The 22,531-nt window shown below is 38.4% G+C and overlaps 1 protein-coding gene across 1 annotated transcript in view; it reads left to right on the top strand.

Annotated features, from left to right (window-relative positions):
* Nucleotides 1-22,531, top strand: part of prim2 (DNA primase subunit 2) — a 60,521-nt gene that overhangs the window by 26,014 nt on the left and 11,976 nt on the right. Inside the window, exons 9-10 of the mRNA XM_057342891.1 lie at nucleotides 1,285-1,357; nucleotides 1,963-2,148. Coding sequence (XP_057198874.1) covers nucleotides 1,285-1,357; nucleotides 1,963-2,148 — 259 coding nt within the window. The remainder of the gene's footprint in view (nucleotides 1-1,284; nucleotides 1,358-1,962; nucleotides 2,149-22,531) is intronic.

Raw genomic sequence — 22,531 nt, 5'->3', positions numbered from 1 at the left:
TTATTATTCTATTGTGGTGCAGTTATAAATAAAGATAAAGTCGGAATAAATATAGATCTGCCGCACACACTGTTGTTAAGATTACCAACCCACATCCACAAGTGGCTTTTCTTTAAAGAAATCTTTGTCTCGCCACATGCCCGCAATAGTCCTGTTTGGTTGTTTTGCCATGTTCTTGGCCTGCTGAGGACAGAGCGACTAGTCCACTCAAGGCCAACCAGCATGCTTTTCTTTATCTCCAACAGTCTGTCATTTAATTTCTTCCATTAATGGCCCGAGCATGGTAGCATTATGATGCACGAGGGTCCTCCGTGTCCGACTCTAGCTTTGCTTTTTAGGATGCAGCCCAGCAGGGATACCGCTGTAAATTACAGCCTGCCTCTCCGTCATTGGCCAGCGCACACACAGGCAATCGAGTACATCCACTTGCTTCCAATGAAGGGGAACAATGGCAGCATTCCCAGCAGTCAATTCATTTGCTTTTTGATGGACTGTGAATGAGCGCGCTTTAATTGGATGTGTCTTTAGAGGCGGCGGTTGTGGCGGCAAATGATTGGATGGAAGTCTCCCTCTCTCTCTTTTGTTATCGCTGGACTGGCCAGATAAGAGGGTACAAAGGGCCAATGTGGACCCCGAACAGTGAGGGAATGTCCCAGGCTACAGATGCAGAGGAAAGGAAGAGCGGGGCCTGGCAATGTTTTAATTACTCATAACATCACACACAGCCTCCGTGGACGATGCAGTGTCTGCCAGGACCGGACCAAAAGTCTGTTGCTCTCCTCGAGTCTCTTTCTGTTATGAGTCGGATGTCTCATAAAAAGGCAAATGTTGTGTAGTATTTGCCTTTATAATGATTTTCCCTAATGTCAGTGTGGTATTTTTGAGTGTCAAACAGAGAAACTGTGTAACGGATAGTGCTTCTGTTGAACTTTAGTCCATTATATGACACATTTAAATCCATCCAGTACACATTTTATGTTTAATACGCAGCTACATGCAGCAAGATGTACTCAATAAAATGAAATAAAAATAAAGTGTTTGACAAAATATTGTCGTGCGTGTAGCCGAAGTTACTTGGGACAAAACCCCAAATTTATAGAACACTAAAAAGAAAGATATTACCAGTTGTTGCTGTGTTATGTCACATCTTGTTGGGACAAAGTATGAGACATAAATATTTTTTATTTGTGGGAGCACATGGAAAGACCTGTTAGGTCACAAGGCTTTTCATAAAGAAGATAACCCAAAAATGTGGTTTATTCTCATTTGTTCCCTTTGTTGTAGTCATGCGTACGTGGGCCAGGACTACAGCATTCAGAAGAACATCGGGAAAATTTCCCTGGAGCAGATTGATGCAGTAAGTATTGACATTATTGACACATCTGCGCAGTGATGCTCACCAATAAATTATGCAGCTTTTGAAGTCAAACAGCTTGTAACAAATCCTCTGTGACACCTGAGATCGAGTCGAACTGAATATTTGTATGGTCTCAGGAGTTTGAACTTGAGCGCTTCATTTATATTAGGCACCGAATGTGACTTGGGCTCATGCAAAAGTTTTTCTTTTACTGAATTCTCAAGTTACTAGGACATGTCCTACTTTGGTGGTTGAAATGGATGTGTGCAGATGTTTCTAGGGAGCAGAGCTTTCTGTGGACTGAACTGCTGTGTGCGTGTGTGCGTGCGCGTGTGTGTGTGTGCGCGTGTGTGTGCGTGTATGCCATCTCGGGCGATTGCTGTTCCAATTAAGTGTCTCATCAGCACATGCAAATTTTGTCCTTCAATTTTTGCTTTTATTTAGACACATTAATGGAGGCATGGAATTGTTTTGTAATTAAAAGCCTTTGCGATGCAACAAGGACTTTTGAACTCGATAACTGATTTGAATCTGCATGTCGGTTTTAAATGCGTACAGACACACAATCATTCACTCTCTCTCTCTCTCTCTCTGTCTTTCATCAGCTCGCTGCTAAGTCTTTTCCTCTGTGTAAGAGGCACCTACACAAGGCCCTAAGAGAGAGCCATCACCTCCGCCACGGTGGACGTATGCAGTACGGCCTCTTCCTCAAGGGCATTGGTCTTACTCTGGAGCAAGCCCTACAGTTCTGGAGGTCAGAGTTCATCCGAGGGAAGGTCGACGCAGACAAGGTAACTCTTCAACTTCAGCTCACACTTCTTCACACTGTCCTTGTTTTCCACAAGCAGACGTCCCAAGTGATTTCTTGGCTGTCAAGTTTCAAGTGTTGGTAGCAAATCTTTGGCGTTCCGCTTTTGATTAAGCTGATTCAGATCATTTTCTTTTGCTTTATTTCTCTAACTCTTTGACTTGTGAGAGGGTCACCAAAATGAGAGAAGATATAAAAAACCCCCGAGTTATTAAACGCTCCCATTCTGATGGTGTAGATAATTTGCCGCCTTTCCATCGTCCCTTAATTACAATTCTAGAGAAACGCATAAGATCTTATTTTTTGCACACGGTACATTAAACAAGAAAATTACACTCCCAATCTTAGACCCGTGCTTTCCTCCTCCCTCTGCTCTACAAATTAATGTTTATTCCCAACTGATGCTTGATCAAGGAGAAACAAATGAAATTTGCATCCCTACCAGAGAACGGCCGTCTTGGCAGCCAGGCTTTTGAAAATAATCGGCCGTCTCACAAGAGCTTGACGCCGGGTTCAGAAATCTCCTGTCACTCATGTTGAATCTCTTTCTGGGTGCTGCAGCTGTTCTGACGCTCCAGGTTTTGTTTTACTCTTTTTGTTGGAATTATAGCCAGTAAGATTTTGCTGCTTTTGTGTTATTTATCCTCAGTTTATATTTCATCTTCTATGTAAAGGTGAGAGTCAGCAGACCTGGAAATACAATATTAGATTATTGATGTCTTGGTATGGCCATTCTTTCATTTTAGTGCATTTTTTTTAAACATACAGTATATGTATGTAAAACATACATATATAACATATGTATGTACAGTATATGTAAAACATACAGTTTATTTATTTTCCTATTTTTTTGTCTTTTCCCTTTTTTCCTTTTATCTGTGTTGCACTTTGGTCCTTTGAACAATTTATGTTTTAGATCATTCTGAATCGGATGTGATCAAACAACGTGAATACTGTATTTTTTCTTTTTTCAAGGATGCTGATCCTTGGCAGGAGAATACTTGTATATAAATACAGGTTTGTTAGGTGAGATACTATTTGTCCTCCTCAGCCTGCTGTATTTTGATTTGAGAATAAGGAAGATAAAGCAGATAAAATGCCCTCATGTACGCAGCTGTGATATCAGATCCGTAATTGATCTGCTTTTCTGCACACGAGTATGACTGTCCATGAAATGCAAAATGATGAAGCTAAACGTTGGCGTATTTTCTGTGTCATGGCAGAACTTCAGGGGTAATCTCATAAGACTCTGAATAATAACGCTCTGTTGATGATTTAGAAGGATGAAGAATCTACAAGCTGTACAGAGAAACATATAGAATTTTATTATTGAACATAATTGATTTATACCGCTTATATTGAAATCCTCTGTACTACTTCAAAACTAGAAGTTGAATATTCAGTTGCTTTTGATAAATGTATGGACTATGGCAACATGATTCTATTATAACACCACAATAACAAATACCCTGAGATGGTTGTTATGTTTTACTGAGTGTCGTGTTTTGCCGAATGCATTATTCATGGGTAGATACGCAATGAGCGCAGGATAGCCCGGCCTACGTGTTGAATAATACTGCAGTTGTGGCGGTTTGATATTTTGGGTCCCTCTGCAATTGAATGATTATCACCATCTGAAGTAATTTTGAAACGAAAACGCAACACAATGGATCTGTCTGTTCTGCATTCAAAGATGAAATGAGCATTACTCTGTGACATCACTGCAAAGCAAAACAGGAGTGAAATTCAGGCCTCTTTCAATAGAATAGCGTGTTTTCATTAAGAAGGAAATAAGATGTCAGTTAGGTTGAAAAAGCATTTAAAGAGATTTAAGAGGATAGACAGAGCTACAAATGTATCACCAAGAGCACTTGCGAAGCAAAGAGGAAAATGACCACAAATAGCAGGATTTTATAAATTAGTGATTTGTAGATCATAAGATTCTGATCAATAAGGGATAAAGACCATACAGATCTTTTTTGTAGTGTTACAGCCTTCATAACTTAATAATAAGTAATTTCTTTTTTTACAACCAAAACAAGTTATAGCTGGTTTCATCTGTTATAAGGTAACCTCATAACACCAGATTTATTGGAAATATTCATTAAACACGATCAATAAGGTTAAAAGTTTGTAATACCTGTGAAGGGTAGATGTGCTATCAGTGAGAAATGTAAAAACCTATGTGAAATATATATAAGCCTGGTTTCACAGACACGATTCTTTGCTTAAGCCAGGACTAGGCCTTAGTTAAAGGGAATATTTAAGTTGCTTTTAGAAAAATGCTTTAGAAAAAACTTCGCTGGTGTGCATCTTTTGCCAAAACGTTGCCAGTGACACATTTTAAGATGTTTCAGGGCGAGTTATTTCAGTTAAGACAGCTCAAACATTCATCTTAGTCTGGGACTAGTTTTAAGGATTGTCTACGAAACCGGGCAATAGTGTTCCTGATTGGAAGGGTTGTAAAAAAATTTCACTTGCAGAATTGTACACATTTTTTTATTAGCGTTCATACTAGTGCTGTAAATTGATTAAAAAAATGAATCTGATTAATCGCATATAACATTAATGTTTTAAAATATACTTAGTTTTACATTATAATAATTTATACCACGCTTAAGTGGTTTAAAAGCCTGTACACAAATAAGAGCGTGATTATATAATGCAACCTAGACAAAGGATGACAAAACAAACGGATGCTGCGTTAATTGTGTTAAATATTTTTTAATCTGAAAAAAGTTATTCGCATGCATTAACGTTGACAGCCCTAGTTCATACCATTTATTTGTTTTCATTATTTTCAAAATACTAAACTTTCAGGTTTTATTTATATTTTTAATTTCAGATTTTTAATGTGGGACACATTTGAACACATTAAAACATTTTTGGACTCTGTCCACCAGCGATCACTTGATCTTTGCTGCAATTGTTTTATCAGCCAGCAACAGATGTAGATGTAATTGCATATGTAAATTCATTAGGCACATGCTGTAAGACGCTCCTCATTGTCCTCTACGCACCCTCTTTTGGTCCCAGTCCAGTATGTAGATAAAGTCAGTGAACACTTGCCACCCCACATGTAAAGACCAGTGTCCCCGTGCAAAGCAATTACATGTTCTTGTCATATACTGCCCTGGAGCTGTGTGTGTTTAATCCAGTTCTATCCCACTTCTGGCTGCTTCAATTCCTCGCTTTCCTCTGCCACAGCAGCTTAAAATAGTTTTTGCAGACCAAGAACAGTTAGAGGTGGATGGGCTTCCGAAAATCAAATCCAGGCCAATATTGGTGTATTACAAATGTCCTGGCCATCTAAAACTTGTGGGTAGTAGAGCAGAAAAAAAATCTAATATTAATTCCCTTTGTTCCTTGTTCTTTATTTGGCACTGGTCTTAACTTGTTCCCTGAAGCAAAATTCAAGAACGGTTATAGTGGGCATTGAAATGAATATGCAAATTTACATGGGCATGCCAAAGTAGTTAGTCAACATGATCTTACATTATGTTTGTGATTTATTTCAAATTGTATTCCTTTTTATTGGAAATTGTCTAGTTTTTGTGCCTTAATTACCATTTGATGTCACTGTGCATATTAGTTAGATCTTTTTGGAAGTAGTGGTTTTGGATTTAAAGGTCCAGTGTATGAAATTTAGCACCATGTTGTGGTGAGGTTGCGAATTGTAACTAACAACTCACTCCACCCCTCCCTTTCAAAGCACTACGGTGGCTGACACTGAACTAATACGTCGTCGTTTTCGCTTCTATGGTGAAGGAGATAACGTATTTACGAAACGCGCTCTGTAGAGCAGGTTGTCTGTTTAGCTACTGTAGAAACAACATGGTGAATTCCATGCAAGGGGACCCGCGGGGTATGTAGATAGAAATCATTCTCATTCTAAGGTAATAAACGCTTCATTAAGGTCTTTATACATCTCTAAAGACATAGCTAAGTATACTATATTGCATTTCTGTCAATAGATCCTCCAAAAAATAACACACTGAACCTTGCGCAGTATAGCTCTTCTGCTTAAAGGAGCAATATGGGATTTTTAGGAGGATCTATTGACAGAAATGCAAGATAATATACAAAACTGTTTCTTCAGAGGTGTATAAAGACCTTACGTAATAAACCACTATGTTTGTATTATCTTAGAATAAGCTATTTCTATCTAAATACAGAGCGGGCCTACATACATTGAATTCGCCATGTTGCGCCAGCATGTTTTGTACAGTAGCCCTGAACGGACAAACAACTCTACAAAGCGCGTTTCCTCTCCCTCTGCCCTGCAGTACGTAACGTTAGTCCGGTTGTCCCTGACTTTACAAAGGGGGAAAAACGTCTTCTAACTTACTCAGGTCAAACGCCTTTAACAGCGTTGCTATTTACTTTTAGCTAACTCTGCCCTCAAACGTGCTGTGCAATGCAAGCATGAAATGCTTAGCTTTATCATAGCTTAGACCACGCAAATAATAATGCAAATGAATCAAATAAGCGAAAACGACACAAGCATATACAGCAGCACACTAGTTCCAGATAAACAATGACGTTCAAAACTGCTCCGTTACGCAACGAATATTTCAACAACAACATATCTTGGTTCTAACAAACAGAAAAACCAATGTTACTCACATACTGATCCAAATCAAAGCAACATCCTCGGGGGTGATTTTTTGATGATCTTTATGAGTATCTCCACTAAAAGCCTTAGTTCCGCGGGTCCTTACGCGTCTGGTGAAAATTCTTTGTAATATTAACGCCGGTCCTAGCTCCTGCCTGACGTTAATCATTCTTTTATACTTTAAATCCACAGACCCTTCATTTTATATAATGAATAAAACATTGCTCTTTCTACAGTCTTTCTAATGCCTGCATGATCTCTTCCCTGCGTCAACATGAGAAGACACGCTGTCTTAGCCGACAACATCTTTTTGTGTTTGGACAGAGTTTGGTTGCAATTCTCAAACTCACTGCTAGTGGCCGCTATATATCCCCTTCTAGACCTTTAAAGCAGCTCTCTCGAGCACTAAACATTTGCCATGCCGCACAACAAGCCTGAGTTCAAAGAGGTGTTTTTGCTTTGACTACTGCTAAGCCACTTTCACAGCCTCAAAAGCAGTCAGAGGGTGACCATTTACAAATATTCTTTCTCTCAGCCTCCAACCATTCGTCTGAAAGAAGTCAGGAGGTTAGAAAAAAAGAACACATCCAGACAAACACATTCTCCTTTGGTCACGCACTGCCACTCGCAAAAGTGCCCCATTTTCAGGGTGGTTGAGTCGCCTCGTTCTGCCCTCTCAGGTGGAACTCGATCCACCCACTCACAACCAACACGGCCCTCCTCGTGAGCCGGAGGCTGGCATGGTCGGCAGGATGCAGGTCGCAGCTTTGTGAGTGATGTATGCGGGTGTCAAGGATATCAGTCGGCAAGAAGACCCCATTAGCATTGCACTTTCACTAGCAAACAAACATTTCAGTCTGGACCTCATCCTGGTTGTTGTGCAGATTTGGTGGAGGGTGTGGGTGGGTACAGATAACATTCCAATCTTAAATGTATTTCTTGGTTCTTGAATAAGCAGGGTTGTATTTCTATCTGCACTTTAGCCGTATACAGCTTTCTTTTGGCATGCCATCAGTTAGCATGTAGTGTTCATGCTCTTTTATTAATAATGCATTGTATATTCAATTCAATTCCATTTTATTTATATAGCGCTTTTCACAATGTGCATTGTTCCAAAGCAGCTTTACAGGAGAAAATAAGAAAAACTGAAAAACACAAAAAAGGTAAAACACAGCACAGTGCATGGTGTTTATAGAACAAGCAAGATTATTCTAGTAAATAATATCTAATAAATGCAGTCTCCTGGTGGTTTATTTAGCATATTTTGCATTAAGTGAATCCTTGGCTGAAAAGATGTGTCTTTAATCTAGATTTAAATTGGGAGAGTGTGTCTGACCCTCGAATAGTATCGGGAAGGCTATTCCAGAGTTTAGGTGCTACGCATGAGAAAGCTCCGCCCCCTTTGGTGGATTTAGTCATTCTAGGTGTTATCAAAAGTCTGGAGTTTTGAGATCTTAGAGAGCGTGATGGGTTGTAGTGTGGTAGAAGCTCTGTTATGTAGGTAGGGGCTAGACCGTTTAAGGCTTTATAAGTAATTAAAAGAACTTTAAGTCAATACGATACTTAATGGGTAACCAGTGAAGGGTTGATAACATTGGGGTTGTGTGATCGTATTTTCTGGACCTGGTTAGAATTCTGGCAGCTGCATTCTGAACTAACTGTAGTTTGTTTATTGATGATGCAGGACAACCACTAAGCAGTGCATTACAGTAGTCAAGTCTTGAGGTCACAAATGCATGAATAAGCTTCTCTGCGTCAGCCACACAAAATATTTCATAATTTGGCAACATTTCTAAGGTGGAAGAAGGCTGTTTTTGTGACATTTGAGATGTGATTTTTAAATGACAGGTTGCTGTCTAATATAACGCCTAGGTCTTTAACTGTATTTGTTGAAGTAACAGTGCAGCTTTCAACTTGCAGGTTATAATCCGAAATATTCTGCTCACGTGTCTTTGGTCCGATAAGTAATATTTCTGTTTTATTAGAATTTAAAAGAAGGAAATTACAAGTCATCTAATGTTTTATATCTTCGATGCACTCTGCCAATTTGGATAGCTGGAAGGAATCATCTGGTCTTGATGAGATATATAGCTGAGTAACATCTGCATAACAGTGGAAGCTAATTCCATGTTTTCTAATGATGTTTCCAAGGGGCAGCATGTATATGCAGGGTTTTTCCTGGCTCAAAATGAGGCGGAGGTGGTGCCATCCTGATCTTGTACACACGTAGGCCTACCGTACCTTTAAGTGGCTTAACCAAAGTGACTTTGAGTTTGACATATTAAAAATTGTAATAAAATTAGATAAAAATGACAATTATTAAGTTATATAAAACATTACTTTTATTCAACCAAACAGAAATGTTTTTTTATCAAATAAAGCTTTTTTATCATTTCAACTAACTTTTCAGCCCACAATAGCCAACTGAATTAATCAGTCTTTCAAAATGAGCAAAGCTCATTCACATCTTGCATTCTCTGTGGTTCATTTTAAATGATTCAAGGATCTCATTCGCTAGTGACTGAAAAGTTCAATAGTTTAAATGAATCGGTTCAAATGAGTCATTCGTGTGTGAGTCGTTCTAAACACAATGTGCGTTCATACTGGCGAACTCGCTGTGTACAGTATACGCTGATTCAACGATCCAACTGCACAGCTAAAGACATTACAATGATGTACGTCATGTTAATTTAGTAAGTTTCAAGAAATTAAACGTACTTGGATGCAAAACAAACAGCCGTGAAACAGGCTGGCTCTTGTTCTGCAACTCTTTTTAGCGCCTCAGTGTGCTGATAACGAAACAGCGCCTCCACTGTGGCGTAATGTCGCAACTGCAGTTACAAATGACAGTCTGTTAAATGCACGCAGCATTTCTTGTGAAGACTCGCAACATAATTTTGGCGAGAGCCTGAGGCAGCACGACATTTGACGGAGGCGGCCGCCTCCAATTTCGCTATGCAGGAAAAACCCTGATATGGAGAATAGCAAGGGTCCTAAAACCGATCCCTGAGGTAATCCATAATTTACTTGTGTTAGATTTGATGATTCCCCATTTAAATGGACAAATTGATGTCTGTCTGATAAGTAAGATCTGAACCATTGCAGTGCCTGTCCCTGAATACCGGTGTAATTGTGTAAGTGATCTAGAAGTATTTTATGGTCTACAGTATCGAACGCAGCACTAAGGTCAAGCAGGACTAGGAGTGAGATGTTACCTTTATCTGATGCTATAAGCAGGTCGTTTGTAATTTTAACGAGCGCAGTTTCAGTACTATGATGCGGTCTAAAGCCTGACTGTAATTTTTCTTGTATGTCATTTTTTTGTAAGAAAGAGCACAACTGAGTGGACACTACTTTTTCTAGTATTTTAGACAGGTAAGGGAGATTTGAAATCTGTCTATAGTTTCCTAGTTCATTGGGGTCTAAGTTTGGTTTCTTGATAATAGGCTTAATGACGGCCAGTTTAAAGGGTCCTGGGACATGGCCTAGATTAATTGACGAGTTGATTATGTTATAAATGGGCTCAATTGCAACGGGTAATAACTCTTTTAATAATTTAGTTGGTATGGGTTCTAATTAGCAAGTTGTAGGTTTAGATGTTGCAATAAGTTTAATTAAATCTTCCTGTTTTATAGGTGAAAAACACTGTAGCCTCTCTTTTGGGGCGATGGTTGGTACTAATTTATAGGACAGACTTGGAGGTTGAGTTTTTACTATTTTGTCGTATGTTTTCGTGAAAAAAATCATGAATTCATTGCTACCAAGGTGCAGCGGAATAACCAGGTCAGGTGATGCCTGTTTATTTGTTAATTTAGCAACTGTACTAAATAAAAACCTTGGATTGTTTTTGTTAGTTTCTATGAGGTTATGGAGGTGCTCAGCCTTTGCTGCTTTTAGTGCCTTTTTATAACAGTTTGCACTCTCTTTCAACGCAATTTTAAAGACCTCTAATTGGGTTTGTTTCCATTTGCGCTCCAGTTTACGTGTTTCTCTTTTAAGGGCGCGAGTGGTGCTATTGTACCATGGTGCTACGTTTTTCTCATTAATCTTTTTTGACTTCATAGGTGCGACAACTTCTAATGTATTCGAGAAAATAGTGCCCAATTTGCTGGTCATGTCATCGAGCGATTCTGTATTGATTGGTATGGTTATTAAAGGAGTCAGATCTGGCAAGCTCTTTGCGAAACTATCTTTAGTAGTCGAGGTAATTGTTCTACCCTGTCGATAACGAGTTAAACGGCTGATTTCTGCAGTGCGCAGTGTACATGTTATAAGATAGTGATCTGTGACATCGTCTCTTTGAGGTATAATATCTATATTGGTTAGATCGGCTCTGTGAGATATAATCAAGTCTAGTGTATGATTAAATCGATTAGTGGGTCCATTGATGTGTTGTGTTACTCCAAAAGAGTGTAGTAGCTCTGTAAACACCACTGCTAATGCATCGTTAGCACTATCTACGTGGATATTAAAATCTCAGATAATTAGTGCATTATCAACGTTAACCCATAGGTCCGATAAAAAGTCCGCAAACTCTTTCAGAAAATCAGTGTAGGGACCAGGGGGTCTATACACAGTAGCCAATGTAAAAGAAAGCAATGTTTTTTTACTTTCGTTTGGAACAATTATGTTCAACGCAACCACTTCAAATGATTTAATTTAATGCTCCGTTCTCTGAGTTACAGTAAGAAAGTCTCTAAAGATTGTTGCGACACCACCACCTCGACCAACCGGACGTGGCTCATGCATATAACAGTAGCTTGGTGGGGTACACTCATTTAGACCGTAATAATCATTTGGTTTAAGCCAGGTTTCGGTAAGGCAAAGTATATCTAAACTGTTGTCTGTGATCATTTCATTTACAATAACTGCCTTTGAATTTAGTGATCTAATATTAAGTAGGCCGAACTTTGAGTTGGTTTTGGTCGTTTATTTCATTGTCTTCAGGTTTAATCACGATCAGATTTTTTCTCTGAGTTTTGCCTAAATTATTAATTTGTAGTATTATCCGGGGGACAGATACGGTATCTATGCATTTGGAAGCAGTAACATTTACAGTATAACAGTTGAGTGGGGGAAGACTATGGTTAAAGTTTTGACTTTAATATACACATCAGATTTGATGCACTCAAAGAATAGATTAGGAAAAAATGGTAGCACTTTACAATAATGTGCTATTTGTTAACAGTAGTATGCATTAGCTAACATTAGCTAACAATGAACAATTTAGTTTGTCAGTATTTATTAATCCCTGTTAATGTTAGTCCATGTATTAACTAATGTTAACAGTGACAACGTTGGATTTTAATAATGTATTGGTAAATACTGAAATTAACATGAACTAACAATAGTAACTAATAATTGTTATTAGTATTGTTCATTGTTAGTTCATTTTAGCTAATGCATTAACTAATTGTTAACATCTAGCACCTTACTGTAAAGTGTTACCGAAAAAACTCATTTTGATGCCCAATTTAGGGATGCACCGAAACGAAAATTCTTGGCCGAAGCCGAACATGATGTGAAACACTTGGCCGAAGGCCAAATAATACCGAACACCGAACATGGTTTTTTGCATTTCTTCTATTTATTAAGCTATTTTTTTCACTATTGCACAAACTGAATAGTCAAAATGTGCTTTTTATAATTTGTCTTGCTTTTCAATAAAATACAATACAACTTAATATAAAATTGAGCAAAACAAAGTAAATTCAAACAAAAAATTGAGCCCTCTCCCTTCATGAATAGCCTATATTAATTAGGCCTATAACTGACTGCTAAAAGAATGTAATGTAAGTTACTCTGTACCCCTACAACAAAACACTTCCACATTAGGTGTGTCATTCCACATTAGGCCTATAAGATAAAAATACGAATAAACTAAAACTGTTGGATTATTATAGGCTACATTGCAAAATGATTTGAGGAAAAAAAACATCCAGTGCAAGCAATTCTGACTGATGCTGACTGACAACCATTTCAGTTCACGTCTCTCCTCCAAACTCCGCCCACAAAAGATGACTGTTCTCTAAGAAGGTGCACAGAACATACTTTGACAAGTTGTTTAGTACAGGGAACTGTGTGCACGCGACGACTGTATGATGTCAAAGGATGTCGCGAGCGGCAGGGCTACTGTCAGACAGCCCGCTTCCATCTGAAGTAAAGTTATCGACCGGTAAAGACGCTTTCATTCGGAAATTTACTTCCGTGCGGCAAGTCCCGTGCTGTGTCTTTCTCTGACACTGTAAAATGCTCCACACATACGCACACACACACACACACACACACACACACACACACACACACACACACACACGCACTGCCAAAATGTTTGCGGCAGTAATAAAGCGCACGTGTGTCTCTGTCTTTCTCTCTCTGCGCTGGTTGCTGCTTGATCGTATAACGAGTCAGGTTCGGTAAAATTTATTCGGCCATTTCACACATTCGGCCGAACACCGAACTTGCGGTTTTTGCTATTTTCGGCCGAACATTTTCGATGGCCGAACATTCGGTGCATCCCTAGCCCAATTCATTGCTCCGATTTTAGGTTGTAATAATCTGCAATTAATATCTTTGCTTTTCTTTTGACAACAATGGTTCGTATCAAAATAATAACGCTAATATCAGTACAAGCTACCGATAACAATACCTTAGTACCTGACACTTGTGAGTCATTGATTTGGATGGTTTACCTTACACCTGATCTGTCTGATTCCTGCACAAGCGAGTGACTTTAATATCACCTGCTACATATCATTGGCATGGACCTTGTTTGGTGTCTGATTCATGCTGCAGGCCAGGAACGGCTGAGGGCAGGCAGCGGTGGCCTTCCATGCTCCTTCCTGGCTAAATGCTTGCTGTTAACACTCATTTTGATTGAGTGAGCACAATGTGAGGTGAACCGGGGTTATGCTCATTAGACTTGCTCACACATACCGGAGAGATTGGATTCTACACCGCCGAGGGACAATTCATAGTGAGCGAGCACTAGTCATTGTACTTCACAGCTACGGGTGGGAGAGACTACACTTTTATGTGAACCAATTAGGTTGGTTTTTGTTCTTCAATTTATGTATTAAATACATTAACAGCTTCTTAAAGCATTATAGAAATAGTCTTAAAGTTTAAAAATGAAAAATGATCAATTCTAGAGAACCATTAATATCTGTCAAAATTTTGTAAAAAAAGATTAATCTTTTTTTTAAATGTGTGTTTAATTACTGTTAAAGGTCTAGTGTGTACTTCTTTAGAGGATCTATTGACAGAAATGCAATATAACTATGTCTTTAGACTATGTCTTTTGCTTCGAAGGGGGGGGTGGAGTGAGTGGTTGCAATTTGCAACCTCACCACTAGATACCGCTAAATTTCATACACTGGACCTTTAAATGTCCTTTCTTTTTCAGGGTGTCTGCGGGGTCTTAAAAAGTATTAAAAGTTGATAAATAAATTTAGAGAAAATTAAGGCCCATAAAAAGTATTAAAAAGTCTTAAATGCCATTTTCCAAGATATTACATTTTGTATCATCATATTTGTCCAGAGAGGTTATATGCTAAAGTTTGCCTGACTTTAATCATTGCGTTGGCGAATAGTGTGAGGTCTATTTACACCCCGTTGTTAAACAACGTTGTTTTTGACTAATGGGGAAATGCAAGTTTTCATGCAAATGGTTGGAGGAATAACCGGGAGGCGTACTGCTCTGTGTCTCGTAAGGCGATTAGCATAGCCTCATGTCTCTTTTTAATAAACCTTGCTTCGTTCCCACCCTTCTGAATTATGTTGCATTAATAAGGAGTTATCACAAACTAAGACTGTTTAGTTGTGCTATTACAATTAGGGATGCAGGATAAATTATCGTCCATATGGGTATCGGCCGATAAATGGTCATTTTTAATGTTATCGGTATCGGCTGATAATACAATTTAGGCCGATATATTGTAGCCGATAAATCATAAATCATTTCCTCTGGTTAAACTTCTTAAGCTGCACGCTGCTCACAGTTAAAGTACAGTACAGTACTGTCTTTCTGTCGTGATCATTCACTTACTGATATTAGCAAAGCATTGTTGGTAGGTACAGTATGTAGATACAGTATTTATGAATGTGTAAATTATAGGAACAAAAGCATATGATTTGAATCAGACTGCTGTATGCTTTCTGTCTTGAGACCTGTTAGACATGTGTTTACTAGTGTAAAGTAGGCTTGGTACATGATTTTCAGGGGGGAAAAGAGTAAAGGTAGAGGAAAAAACTAAAGTTTACCTTGTTTTCTGCAGTGATTGTTTTCAAATAAAAGCATTTGTCCACTTTTTGCCTTTTGTTTCAGTCTTAGAAAATTTTATATTAATATTTAGATACTGTATATCAGCCATATATCGGTTATCGACTTCCAATGTTAAAGAATTATCGGTTATCTGCCAAAATTTACATATCGGTGCATCCCTACTTACAATCAGTATACAGTATAGTAAATGTAAGTTAAAGTGTTGCCAATGTACGATTTAAACTTGAAGTGGTGAAGTGAAGTGGTGGTGGTGAAGTGGTCTTAAAATATATGGAAAGAGTCTTAAAAAGGTCTTAAAAAGTATTACATTTAGCACGATTTCTGTATATACCCTGTTTTTAAACTTATGTTGTATACTGGAGGTCATATCACAGTTTTTAGCAGTGATTTTCTCTGTATGCATATCATTACAGTGTTTTTTTTAATGCTCACCTATTAGGTATGAAAAAGCCATCCCTCATTGTCTGGATATACTAAATCCATTGTTAAGTCTCTTCGTAACTCCTCACTAATTGGCAAGTTTCACCTAGGTTTGTATTTTTCTACATCTTTTGTGTATGTTTTTTATGCAACAAACATCAAAAACAAAGGAACAAAGCAAGAAACTTTTTTTAGGATGAGCTCGTGTTTGTCTCCAGAGATCTTCTTTCTTCTGCTTATGTATATTAATCAATAGCAAAAAGCCATTGCCGAATTTTCCAGCCATGGGTAGTTTTAGCATTTTAAATAATTACATAGCAGGTCATCTCGATTCTCACTAAAGTACATCATCTCTTTTAGTCTTTACACAGCACTGAATCCTTTAACATTCGCACAGGGTGAATAATTTCAGAACATTAGAATGAAAAACAATTCACCAAAAGACAAAGGTAATTACGATACGTTTTAGAATTTTGCAAGTAACCTTTAAGGAACATGAATCACGGTTTGGCTTCTACACCCATGCAGAGGGGTGGGTTTAAAAGATGGATGCGGGGAGCCGGGGCATCCTCCCTATCTCACACCTCCCTATCTCTCCTCCATCCTCAGATTTAATTGAACCATAATGCCTTTTTAAAATTCCCCTCCTGTCCGTGGCCACAGCACAAGAAAGCTTGGTACACGTACCAAAGCTGGAAATGCACATGCTTTTATTGTTTCTTGTACCTTGTATTTCATGCTGCTTTGTCTCATAGCCTTGTGGGTAATTTGTATCCCACAAACACTGCTTTTAAAATAAATATGTTTAGTGTAAAAACAGAAATCCTGCATAGCCAGAATTATTGTCTCGTGTTGTTGGTTTTGCCAGGGAATAATATCCATCTTTCTCCAGCCAGTCTCCGTACCATCTCCTAATGTGTCCCTTAGGGAGTGTGTGGAGGATAATTTATGGAAAAAAATTGGTTCCCCTTACCTGTGTCAAGAAGGTAAGTGCTCTACAAGGAACGGTGTCGGAACAATAGTGGCTAGCTTGTTTGGCGGCTGTGTTTTGTGAAACATCCCCCACACCCCCTATAGCATCTGCGTCTTTAATTAGAGCGCCGGACCCCAGAGACCTGAGGCTCTTCCTGTACTGTATGCAGTAAACCAGGCCCTCTCAATCACTCAGACCTCTAACCGTTGATGCTGTTTACCCAGCCGAGCCTGCACACGCCGCAATAGCTTAACAGAGCTAATTGACAACAAAAAGGAACTGATGAAAATCCAAGACAGGAAATATGACAGAGACATCATTATACATTTACTCTGTTTTTAAAGTTGTTCAAAAATGATGTTTTTTTATTGTGCATTCCAACTAATATCAATCAAACTGCAGTTGGTTTGTTTTGATTTAAGCTGCAATAACAAAAAAAATACAGCTAACTAACACAATAAAACACAATAAAAACATGATAACATAATAAAAAACATGATTTTTGAAAATGTTTAAAAACGGACTCTTCAAGTATTGGTTTGCATGTTGGGAGTGAGGAGAGAAAATAACATTTCATACATTGTGGAATAATCCTTTCTTTCTTTTGTTCTTTCTTTTATTCTTTTTCAGCTTTCTTCCTGTCTGCCATTTTTCGGTTTCTGTCTGTGTTGTGTCTCTTTTACTGTCTGTTTTTCTGTCTGTCGGTCCTTCTGTCGTCCTGTTTGTCTGTTTTTTTTCTGTCTGTCTCTCAGTCCGTCCTTCCGTCTGGCATTCATTCTGTTTCTGTCTTTTTTCTGTCTGTCTGTCTTTCTGTCTGTCTTTCTCTTTTACTGTCTGTTTTTTTGTCCGTCTATTCTTCCGCCTGACTGTCTTTCTGTTTTGGTATCTTTCTGTCTGTCTTGTTGTCTGTCTTCTTTCTGTCTGTCTTTCAATTTAACGGTCTTTTATTCTGTCTGACTTTCTATCTATCCTTCCATCTGGTTGTGGTTTTGTTTCTGTCTTCTTTCTGTCTGTCTTGTTGTCTGTCTTTCTATCTGTCTTTCCTTTTCAATGTCTGTTTTTCTGTCTGTCTTTGTCGTTTTGTTCATCTGTCTTTTTTCTATATCAATGTCTGTCTTCCTTATGTCTCGTGTATGTCTTTTTCCATTTTCTTGCTTTCTGTCTTTCTTTTTTTACTGTCTGTTTTTCTCTCTGTATGTCCGTCTGTTTGTCCATCCATGCATCCACACATATTTCTGATGTTGTGTCTGTCCATATTTATTCTGTCTGTCACATTATCTGTCTTTCTGTCTGTTTTTCTTTCTCTTTCTTTCTTTTTACTGTCTGTTGTTCTGTCAGTTTTTCTATCATGTTCTTTTTGTCTGTCTGGTTATTTATGTCTGTTTTGTCTGTCTGTCTGTCTATCTTCTTGCTGTTCTTCTTTGCTTCTCTACTGAGAACAGTCTTACAAGCAACAATCACAGAGGCCACAAAGACACTCATCTTTAAGTGTGAAATGCATCCGGAGTACAGCAACAACGTGTCTCTGGCACTTCAGCTGTGGATGTCATTGAGATTCAGTGCCAGCTCCACAGGCAGGCAAGAGCTGTGTCCAACCTCTCATCCTTTCATCTGGGTTCGTGCTTAATGTCTCTGTCGAGACATCAGTCTTTTGAACTCAAATTTTATATTTCTGTTCCTCCTTTTACAGCGCAATCTCAAGAAATTGTAGTCGTTTTCGCCCATCCTCACCCCATTATTTAAGAACACAAAGCATTGGCTTTTGTCAGAGATATGGAATTCTGATTGTACCACCCTGAGCAGTGATTTTAGACTTCAGTAGCTTTATGCACATTTGTCACTGTTGCCACCACTGTAGAATACTTTACATTTCACAGGTAATCTCATGTGAACTCAGAGCCGTTCATCACTGTTGCCATTCTTCAGATGTTCCTATTGTTAACCATTCGAAAGGCATTAAATTGAACATGAAATGGGTGTGTAACTGCAGCAGTCACAATGGACCATGTTGCCGGTGGTCATGCCAGGTTCCTGTTATGATCAGTATGTTTGTGACAGAGTGACATTTTCTGTGATGTTATCTGCAGTCCCAGATTGACATATGTGATGCGATCTGGGAACACCTGTCGGATGTTGCGCAAAAAATACATTGAAAGTAATTTTTTTTTGTCAAAATAGTTTTTTAATTAAGTTATTATTCTATAACCTCGTCTTCTCTATCATCTCTGAAAATATCGTGGCAAAATTAACTTGTTTATTGCTGAAAATAGTTGCCAGCTGATGTTTATATGCCAGGAGAGCTGCAAAAAATCACTAATAACTTTCCCTCTCTTAACACTACAAAGACAGTTCACATATCAAAGTAAACCACATAACATGAAGAATGAAGGAGTATCAATGCACATCTCCCGCCAGTCCTGTGTAAACTACGGCATGCAAAGTTATTTATACAACGTTATCGTTAGATGGCGGAGCTCACCGTCTGGAGCACCGGAGTTATTTCCAGTCCGCTGCTCATGCGAGCCACCTCCGGAACGCGATCGCAAAACATACAAGGGATGATCAAAATGTCAGACACTATGCCCAAGATAAACAATGTAAAACTTGCACTCCTGCCAGAGCTCTTGTTCTTAAGTGTGCCCAGCACCATTTTCCTTACTTTCATTTTATTCAAATGGTTTTTTACAGTATTTTTATAGACTTGAACACGAGGAAATGTTTTTTTTTACCACTGTAAAGTGACTTTTACTTGTGATACTTCATGATTGTCTTTTTATTTTTATCTCCTAACTTTAAAACCTTTTTTCTCCAAATTCTGTTCCTGGAAATCATGGCGCTCAGCTGAATTCAAATAGCCATAACTTAAGGCTACACACAAGGTATGAGCGAAATAAAAACAACATTGGAAAGGGCTTGAACCCAGCTTTCATTTGGTATCAATGTGTTGGGTCTTCCCAGATCGCATCACATATATGAATTCACTGATGTGTTCTGGGTGTCCGCGAGGTCTTAAAAAGTATTAAAAGTTGACAAAGAAATTTAGAGAAAATGAAGGCCCTTAAAAAGTATTAAAAAGTGTTAAATGCCATTTTCCAAGGTATTCAATTTTGTATCATCTTTTCATATTTATCCGAAGAGGTCATATGCTAAAGTTTCCCTGAATTTAATAATTGCGTAGTCGAATAGTGTGAGGTCCATTTACACCCGGTGGATAAACAACGCCGTTGACTAATGAGGAAATGCAAGTTTTCATGCAAATGGTTGGAGGATAAGGAGTTGGAACCATGGCTGAGGGCCTTCTGAATTATGTTGCATTAATAAGGAGTTATCACAAACTAAGACTGTTTAGTTGTGCTATCTTACAATCAGTATATAGCAAATGTAAGTTAAAGTGTAAGCCAATGTACGATTAAAACTTGAAGAGGTGATGAGGTCTTAAAATGTATGGAAAGAGTCTTAAAAAAAGTCTTAAAACGTTTTAAATTTAGCTCCATGATTTCTGTATAAACCATGTGTGTGTTTTAGTGAGAATTTTTTTGTATTGTCATCACCGTCCCAAAATTCTCTTCAATATGGTGGTTGGCAGCTGGAGCTTAAATTCACTTTTACTAGCTGTTTGTTGCAATGTGTTCAACCCTTTTGTTTGGTGCCTGTAGAAAAATGGGCACGATAACTCTTTGGGCACAGTCTTTTATGACCATATCAAGGGGTTTTTGGCCTTGGCCTGGACTGGGTTGTGGCCAAATGGTGAGATTGTTGTGTAGAAACCCAGCAGTATGTTTACACTAACACAAGCACTACTTGTTTTGCATTGTGGAAAGTTAACACAGCATATTATGTTTAAATACCCTGTGTTGTAATTGGCCATTTCCTGCTGTTACTAGGCTGTTCCTAATTGTGTAACTGTAGATTGTTTTGCCGTTAATGACCTTATATATAACAAACATGCTTTTTGCACTTTCAGTGAGTAAGTTGTCAAGTTATAATGTTGATTGCTTTCATTTTAGGGGCTTGCAAATCAATGGAATACAGAAGCATTTGAAACTCGTCTTTTTTAATTCAGTTCACGGTATAAAACACTGAAGCTTTCATGTGCAATAGTCTTGCCATCTCAATTTACATAAGACAATCCGACTGAGCCATGCCTGAAGCCAATATGGAACAAGTCATGCCCCGAGCCTTTTTATAACCTCTGCAGTAAGTGACTGATTAACTGATTATTTTGTGCAGGTTTTTCTCAGCAACAGATCTGAAATAGTTTACATTTGCATACATTAAGAGAGACTCTGTTGGCATTAAAGCAGTAATTAGTTGCATTCTAATGAGCTGATGGTGCAGCCGACAGCAGCGACGGTCTGCGGGTTACCTACTAATAGCATTTACTGTAAGTCAATGTGAGCTGAGGGACCCTAGAGCGACTGTTTTGCCACATAATATAATTTACTTCCTGTGTTCCGGTGTGTGAACATTTAAGAGGGCAGAGAACGAAGCGGTCATTTACGAGTTGACTTGGAGCTCACACAGTACAGCAGGGAGCAGTTTCACCCAGTAAAGGCAGATTTAAATCGCAACACTTGAAGCATGACTCTCTATTGAGATTGAAATGTAAACCGGAATGTGATCTCAGCCACTTAGGAAGACTTACTGCTTAAAAATGCACGTCGAATTTGTCAGTTTTAAAGGCATGTAGAAAATATCAAGGAAAAACTAAATCTTAAAACTTATTTCTTTGAAGTTATGTACAGTATTTCTAAAGCTCACACTTAAAACATTTCTCAGGTCGGTCTGGTCAATGCACATGTGCATTTCAGAACAATGCGGTTGCCGATTAAGCATTTACATTAAAGGGATAGTTCACCCCTAAAAAAACAATTCTGTCATCATTTACTTACCTTCGAGTTGTTCCAAATCTGTGTAAAAATTACTTTGTTCTGATGAACACAGAGAAAGATATTTGGACGAATGCTTACAACCAAACAGTTCTTGGACCCCACTGACTACCATAGTAAGTAAAATTACTTGAGATTTTTTTCTTCTGTTTAACACAAAAGAAGATAATTTGAAGAATGTAGGACAGCAAACCGTTCTGGGGCACTTTTGACTACCATTGTCATTTTTTTCTACTATGGGAGTGAATGGTGGCCAAGAACTGTTTGGTTACAAGGTTTGGAACATCTAGAGAGTGAGTCATTCATGACAACGTTTTAATTTTTGTGTGAACTATCCCTTTAAGTGGTGTACTTTTCTACATGTTCTACATTCTAATCCAAGTGGCCCATATCTATACTATACTGTCTGTGATGTCAATTCAACAAAATAAATGATGTGTTATGTAAACCCGGAGGGGCTGCCTGAATCTAGACCCATCAAATAATTAATTTTGTTTGGGTAGGTTGATTTTATGGCCTGTTTAATTGCAACCTAGCAGATAGTCACCTTGTCAAGTTCATAGGTTTTATTACCACAGTAATGGCATCTGAGTGCTACGGCTAATGAATGCTTTCCCTCGCTCTTTGCCTCTCTTTCTTTTCCACCCCTCTACTGTAAGCCCAGACATATCCAGCTTAGGAAGCCTTGTTTAGGCCTTTGGATACTTACCAGGGTGTACATGATTGGTGTATTGAGTTCAGCGCTGAGATTGAAAGTGCTGACCCTCATCAAATGCAAACAGTGTAATGGTTTCCTAAGCATACGCCATATTTCTAAAGCGGGCGGGTGATATACATGGCTGCGTCAGGCACAAAGACTCAGTAATGCTCTGGGAGATTTAATGTCATTTTTAATTTGTATGATAATAGCCACGCAAGATGCTTTTTCTGTCTTTTAGACCTTGCACTAACATGGGTGTTTCATTTTACAGTTATGCATTGGACTTTGATCAAAATCAGCTTTCAGCAAATTGAATCGAATATGCAGTGGATTCAGGGAGAATAATTTTTGTTTGTTTGTACCCTGGGGATTGAAATAGAAAATTGTGTCATCAGTTACAGCATCCTCATATCATTTCAGAGCTGTATTACAATCCTCTGTGGAGGAATATTAAAGAACAGTTGAGCAATTTCAGCGTTTCAACC

This window comes from Triplophysa rosa, linkage group LG9 (genome assembly GCF_024868665.1).
Source record: "Triplophysa rosa linkage group LG9, Trosa_1v2, whole genome shotgun sequence".
Lineage (NCBI taxonomy): Eukaryota > Metazoa > Chordata > Actinopteri > Cypriniformes > Nemacheilidae > Triplophysa > Triplophysa rosa.
This window is presented reverse-complemented; position numbering and strand designations above follow the sequence as displayed.